Source organism: Arachis duranensis, chromosome 10, assembly GCF_000817695.3.
Source record: "Arachis duranensis cultivar V14167 chromosome 10, aradu.V14167.gnm2.J7QH, whole genome shotgun sequence".
Taxonomy (NCBI): domain Eukaryota; kingdom Viridiplantae; phylum Streptophyta; class Magnoliopsida; order Fabales; family Fabaceae; genus Arachis; species Arachis duranensis.
In genome coordinates, this window is record NC_029781.3 from 2,680,855 (window position 1) to 2,687,972 (window position 7,118).

At 34.9% G+C, this 7,118-nt stretch overlaps 1 protein-coding gene across 2 annotated transcripts; it reads right to left on the reverse strand.

Moving 5' to 3' along the window:
- Positions 1–419: 419 nt before the first annotated feature.
- Positions 420–6,477, reverse strand: LOC107468309 (receptor-like protein 4). 2 transcript variants are annotated; one of them, XM_016087576.3, is made up of 10 exons: positions 6,108–6,477; positions 4,257–5,312; positions 3,504–3,651; positions 2,932–3,003; positions 2,577–2,648; positions 1,942–2,013; positions 1,785–1,862; positions 1,485–1,666; positions 1,114–1,253; positions 420–1,010 (listed from the first exon to the last, which is right to left on the reverse strand). In XM_016087576.3, the coding sequence occupies exons 1-9, from the start codon at positions 6,175–6,177 to the stop codon at positions 1,132–1,134; spliced, it is 1,872 nt and encodes a 623-aa protein (XP_015943062.1). In that variant the 5' UTR covers positions 6,178–6,477; the 3' UTR covers positions 420–1,010; positions 1,114–1,131. The 2 variants fall into 2 exon arrangements, with proteins under 2 accessions (XP_015943062.1, XP_015943061.1); XM_016087575.3 differs by having other exon boundaries at positions 420–1,046.
- Positions 6,478–7,118: the final 641 nt, after the last annotated feature.

A 7,118-nucleotide genomic window follows, 5' to 3' on the forward strand; every position in this document is an offset into this window, starting at 1 on the left:
GATTTAGATCCTCTAAATTTTAGATTTTATTTTGAGAGGGTAAAATGTAATATCAAAAAAAAAATATTCAAGGATAAGAAATTATACTTTATCCTCTAAAGTAAAAATTCAAAATTTAGAGAATTCAAATTCATAACTAAAATATTCACTGCTAGAGTATTTTATAATTAAATTTATATCAAATACAAAAATAATTATTCTAAAAGTGTTTTATACTTTTTACAAATATTTAAATTCTTTATTTAATATAAAGATTAAATTAAAATTTGATACAATTATAAAAATTGATAAAATAATTAAATTTTAAATTATAATTTGTGATTATTTAAACTGTATACTTAAAATTAATATTTCCATTATAAATTATATTATAATGCAATGAATTGTCAAGAAAAATAAATCGTTCTCATAAATCTAAATTATTCAATCAAAATACAAATATATATAATCAAAATCTATTCATACAGTAAAAATTACATTACTCTCAAACTTACTAAAAAAATTTGAAGCAACAAACTATAATTCTATCCCAACCCCACCACTTTGGTTAACTTACTTCATGTTGGCTTGTGTTTTCAATGTACACCGAACCTAATAATTGGAAATTGACTTGGTCAAGTCTAGGACCCCATCTATCATGATATATGCTGCCTTTCAAATATCTGGAATCTTGTTTAATATGTTCTGTACTTTATATATAGATCCGCACATTAACACAAAAGCAAGACATGAATGCTAAAAATTTGGTATATTACGTGAACTGAACCTAACTTATATGTACTTCTGTTAGAACAGTATGCTCTCTATTTCAATTGAACTACGTGTTACAAATCCTCTATTAAGGGATAGGGGAAAGAAAATCTATATAAATTTTCTGATCAAAAGGGGAGGTAAACACGGTAATGTACACTTAAAAAAAAAATCTCATTTACAAATTAGTTCTCAGCTTGTATGAATGAATTGTTGGCTCAAGCAACTCTTGGATAATCATCAGAGTTCATAAGACCTCCCTGCCATTCATCTCCACATAAATAGGAGTGTCTCTTCTTCAATAATAAACAAATAAATAAATTCATGGCCAGAACAGAACAATGCAAGTGATTAAAGATATACCAGAATAATGAGGTCTTATCATGAGAGCAAGATAGGCCCATTTTCGGCAGCAGTGTGAGCATTGCCGTAACTATTATGCCTTGTCATCTGGATATCACGAGAGAACTGGGTCCTTGCTTTTGCATATGGAGCTGCCCTTGCTACAAAAGCAGACAAAGAGTGTTAATTCTTTGTAAGGAAAATGGTAGACTCATAATTTCTTATTTCTTAATGCTTAGCAAGGATAACAATGGGGCTTTCACTATTCTCCTGATTCAATAAAGGCTTGGTATTATAAATTTGAATGGTGTACCTAGATTAAGGTCAGTCCAATGATAATCGCACCTTATTATTAGGACAACTGTATACCAAAGAAATGGAAGATTATTTACCTGCAATTTGCTGAGCTCGGAGGATATTCTGCCGCCTTTTCCACCAACAAACAGAACAGGTAATGAGAACTAGAAATCCAAAAGAAGCACCAAACACAATACCAACTTTAGCACCCGCAGAAAGGTGAGGTCCGCATGTACGTAAGCCAGGTATACCACATAGACCTGCATTATCAGTAAAACTGCAGCCAGCCAGATCCATAGATTTAGCAACATAGAAAAGAAATACAAAGCAAAAGTGGAGAAATAGCATATAAAATTCTACAATTTCATTCTAGAGTTTAATAATTGATAACATACTTGAAACTAGCTCTGTGCAGAAGTCTTCCACCTAGAGTTGCTGGGACCTTTCCAGACAAGAAGTTGCCATTAAGGTTCCTGCATGGAGACATCTTAATATAGACTTCTTGCTTCTTATGTGTAATCAACAGGATTGTTAAGAAATAGATAAACTTACAGCCTTTGTAACAATGTCAGCTGTCCAAGGCTTTCTGGAATTGATCCATTGAAAAAGTTATAGGACAGGTCACTGCATAAGTACATTGCATTCATAAATGATATCATCATGATATCGGAAGCAACCATTCCACCTTTCAACAATATGATTTAACTAGACTAGAATTCTAACAAGAATTAAAACAATGCATGTATTACTGCCAATGAGAATAGAATGTTCATGGGATGTTTGAAAGATCCCCATGATCTCCCTAATTCCAAAGTTTCAATTTACCCAACTGATGGCCTCAACTTCCCTAATACCCTCTTAGCCTAGTTTCAACCTTGGTTAGCTTTTACAAATGGGAGTAATTTCTTGACAAAGATTATCCACTACCATTGGGGGGGAAAAAAACAGCATCATGAATATATCATATAAAGAATATCTTGCCCCATGGATTTTATACATTTTTATTGCTCAACAACTGCTGCTCAATTCACAAGGATTAGAGCTGTTACTGATTTCCAACTCAACAGTGCTGAACATGAGAATCACACATTGGAATTGTACCATGTGTTTTACGAACTATGAAAATAGGATCAACTCAACAAATCTGAAATACGGTTAAATAGAAGGAGGACAGAGAAGTTTCTTACAGCACTTGCAAGCTAGTTACTTTTCCAAGTGCAGATGGAATAGCTCCACGAATGCTGTTTCCACTCAAGTTTCTGTGGTGCATATAGAAAATAAGCATGAGGAATAGAAGAGATGCTGTTACTTCTTTCTATTTCTTATTAAGTTGTGAGTTAAAGTAAGGAAAAATATAAAGGTCCGACAAATTATTCAAAGATCAATCGGACTTGTTATTTAATTGCCACCAGTACAATTTGCATAGTTTATACATCCGATATTTACACATGTTACTTTTTTAAAAAAAGAATTGTATTGAAATAAATATTAGGGTACACAATAACTTTGCCTTAAACGCAAAATAATCTGCTTATAACTCACAGGGTTTGTAGATTGTGTAGTCTGGATATGTCATCTGGCAAGAAGCCCTTTAGACCTTGATTGTCAAGATCACTGTTCATCAACAGAAACAGCATGAAATAACAAATAATATTGGGATTAAATATTCATTTTGAGTTTTCAACACGAACATAATGGCTTCATGCCCTAGTGGTACAAACTTCTTTGTCAAGTGCAGAGTGGAGTTGATATGGACATTCAATGGAACATAGAAAGGGATGTTTTCATAAACCAAACCAAAGCAAAGCAAAGCAAACCAAAACTTAAACTTCCCAAATGATTTAAGAAAACGTTGTCTGAAAACCAAAATAAATTAACAGGATCTGATTGTAAGTTTTCTGTGAGCAGAGACACCTATAACCATTGGCTTCTAATTTGTTACTTAAGGAGCTATGTGGTAAAGGGGGGAAAAAAAGAAATGATATTTGGTTTTGTAACAAGAAAGAAAAGACTGCATGGAATAAGCAGGTAACCATTAAGTCAAGATGGCACTAAATGGTCTGCACAACAAAATGTATAATAAAAACCTAAGATTAAGGATAATAAGAAATTACAGTCCATCAATGAGCCATTTGCTGCTACTTTTGTTTAGCTGGCAGTCTGCTCCAATCCATGGATGTTGTTGAGGAACACAAGGATCACCATTCCACCCAAACCTGGGAGGAAGCCCCAAAGCCTTCTTCAATGTTTGTAAAGCCTTAACTAGAATAAAAGAACAATGATCAACTAGCAAAACTTTAAAAGACTTGATTCACCATAAACTAAATTCACAATTATTAATAGTGCATAAAATTGGAGAAAAGTAAATGAAATAGCATTATAAAGAAATACTAAGCTTGAACATTTCCTGACAAGCAGATACCCAAAGAATGACAATAGCAATATAGGAGCACTAGGATGAGAAAGATACTAAAATAAATTATTGGCAATGTGTCTTATATTAGGTAGTACCAGCACATAGGACCTAAACCAATTCCATGATGCAATCTGAATTAGTAAAACACCCAAAAAATTGAACGACTTCAGATTTATTGATTAATTAGACCAAAAAGAAATAAAGAAAGAAACCAGGGAACTGTATAATTTTGCATCACTAAAAAATACAGGTCCTAGCTATGTGTTATGTTATTGCTAACTTGCCAAGGAAAAACCTAAGACAAATCCTGAATGCATATGAGAGGCCATACAGAAACATTCAAGTCTAGTCCAAAAATGAACCACATTTTAATCAATAGCACACATTATTAAGATGAACATTAGCCATAATCATATGCAACTATAATCAGGGTCAGGGTCAGCATTTGTACCTTCATCTGATAGTGTTCTTGACTCAGCTGCTATAACCTCAAATATCTCAATGGCATTGATTATGGCAACACTTCCATGTTTTGGGCTAAAAGTTATTGTCAGAGTCCTCCCATTAACAGAAACAGTTGTGTTAAGCACCAGGGCAGTATATTGGGCACCACTCATTTTCACAATATCAACATTTTCAAAGGTAACAACATCATTTATTATAATATCAAAGACCCTTTGACCTATAGCATTGATGGACTTATCAATCTCTGCAAAATGTAACCAAACGGAATAGTTTTTGTTGGGATCCACATCCAATGCATATGTTAAATCAGGCTGGCTACTGGTACTAACAAGCGCCGATCGATAGAGAGTTTCTGGATAAAAGTTTGGTGAATGTGAAGCCTGTTTGATTCTAGTTTCAACAGATCTAGGTTGATCAGAATCCTGACCAAACGTTTTAATGTGTTGCCAAAATCTGTCCCCTCCCCAGGGATCTGCACCATAATCTATGCCAAACTTTGACTGCCCAAAACCACAACTCAGTCTTTTAACTGTTCTAAGGATTATGCCTTGACTCCACTGTGGTCCAAAATCATAAGCTTTGTCATCAATTTGAAGAATCTCAATTGAAATGATAGCTGGATCTCCATGACCTGTGCTATGGAAACAGATTAAGGCTGACCGATCCATAAAAAACACTTGGGCTTCCGTAAAAGCTTGATCATCCTGTTGAGTCCAACCTGACTTCAAGGAATATATTTGGGTTCCTTGAATAGAGATATCAAATAGTGGTTCATTGGTAGCTCTTGGTTGTGCAACTAGTCCAAAAAATATCCTCACTGAGTAGTGCCCCTTTGGTACTCTATTAAAGTTGTAACAATTTGAAGGACCTTCAGACAAAGGGAAATAGCGAAGTGTTTTGAGGGGAGGGGTAATGTAACTTGTTGTAGTTGCATTGGCTGGTATGCCACCCGTATATCCAAAGTCTTTATACCAAAGGGTAGTGGTTGGTTTTGTTTGAACATTTTGTCGAGCCCCACAGTTGATGCGCATAACATATGGCCCTGCAATGAACATGAAGTTACATGGATTTCAACCAAATCAAAGGTGGAAAATATCCACACCAAGTCGAGAAAATCCTAATACACTGGCATATGCAAGCAATCATGCCACTTTTGTCCACACTAAGATTCACCAAGAAAACAGCAACATGGACTCTCTATTTAGCTTGTAATTAAATTACACTGACAAACTGTAAAATCAAATCCACTGGAATTGAGTTGTTGATCAATCAAATAATGCAATGGTTCATGCAAGTAATATTAACAAAGCAAGTTCCATGGATCATGATAGAGCGAACTATTCAGTTTATTAAAGAGAAAAAAAAAAAGAAAGGAGTTAAACAAAACTTAGTTTGTTCCAGAGTTTGGACAATCGACTACTTCTATTCTAAGTTCTAACATCCATTTACTAAATACTAAACCTTCACTAAAGGCAAAAATGGCAAGTTATAGAGACTAATTTGACAGTACCAACGAAATTTCCTTTCGTTTTCTTATTGAAGTTATTCCTCATCTCTCACATGATTAATACCCAAAAAGTTGCATAGTTTTGCCTTTATTTATCTTTTTCTATATACCAAAATCTGAGGCGCAAGATGGAATCCTATGTCACCCCCTCATTCCTCAGATTCAACTATCTATCCAATCGTGAATCCTAGATATACAACTCATGAACTCAATCAAAATCTAAAAACGAAATTCAAAAGAAGCAATGCTTAAAAATCCTAACGAATCAGTGTCTCTTCTTCCACTTCAATTAAGATTCACAAGCGAGGGGGAACAAAAGGCGAAGCTGACCTCGTTGAGCTGCACGCGCAGTAACTGCAAAGCAAAGAATGAGCATCCATAGCAGAATAAATCGCAGCATTCTGAAGTGAGAACTGAGAAACGAGAGAAGCTTTCTTCTTCTTCGTCGTCTTCGTCTTCGTAATTCTTCCCCTCTCTTTCTCTCTCTTACATCACTTCGATTTCAGTTTCTAGAGAGAGAAAGAGAGAAATGGTTGGAGTTGTGTGCAGTTAAGTTAACAGCGGTAAGCAAACAATTCTTGTTACTTACTCCACTCTACTAATCAAATCTTCTTCCTCTCGATGAAGCTGAAGCTCAATGCTGATGCTTTCGGGAACACTTGTCACCCTGCTGCTCAGCCTTATCACACTCGCTGCACCTGCGCTCAACGGTATCTGCATCTCATAATAATGATTTTAATTAAAGTAACGGTTGTGCTGATTTTATTATCACGGTGTTTGTTGTAGGGTTTAAATGTTATTTACTTAATTAATTAACTTAGGTTGATTGAATTTAAATTTTGTGTGTTAATTAATGAAAGTCAGATCTACGAATTGACCTGTTATCATTGCCGCGTAGGTCTACACTACTCTGTGGGATCCACACCTTTTTGACGGTTATGATGTATGATTTCCCGGAGTGGATGCAGCGTGGACCTTGGACTTTGAGTCTCACTTTACTACTACTACTTCTTGAGCAAGTCCAATTATATATAGCAGTAATGAAAGTGTGAGAATAAAATTGGAGTAGCTGGAGTAGCAAGTCCTATATGTCCTATCATTGGTAAAATAATCATATAGTAAAGTTAGCATTAGATTAAGTTGTTATTTTATCTTTATTGCTATTTCCAAGGGTGTTTATTCTTTGTTTGATGTGGATTGTGAAAAGGACAAAAGCAACGTGATGAGAGAGAGAGAAGAGGGAATAATGGGGTGTCACGGGGAAACCCCAAATGCTACCAGCTGCAATTACAAGATTGACCTTGAGATCGGTGAAGAACATTAGTAGTATTTTGTTGTACT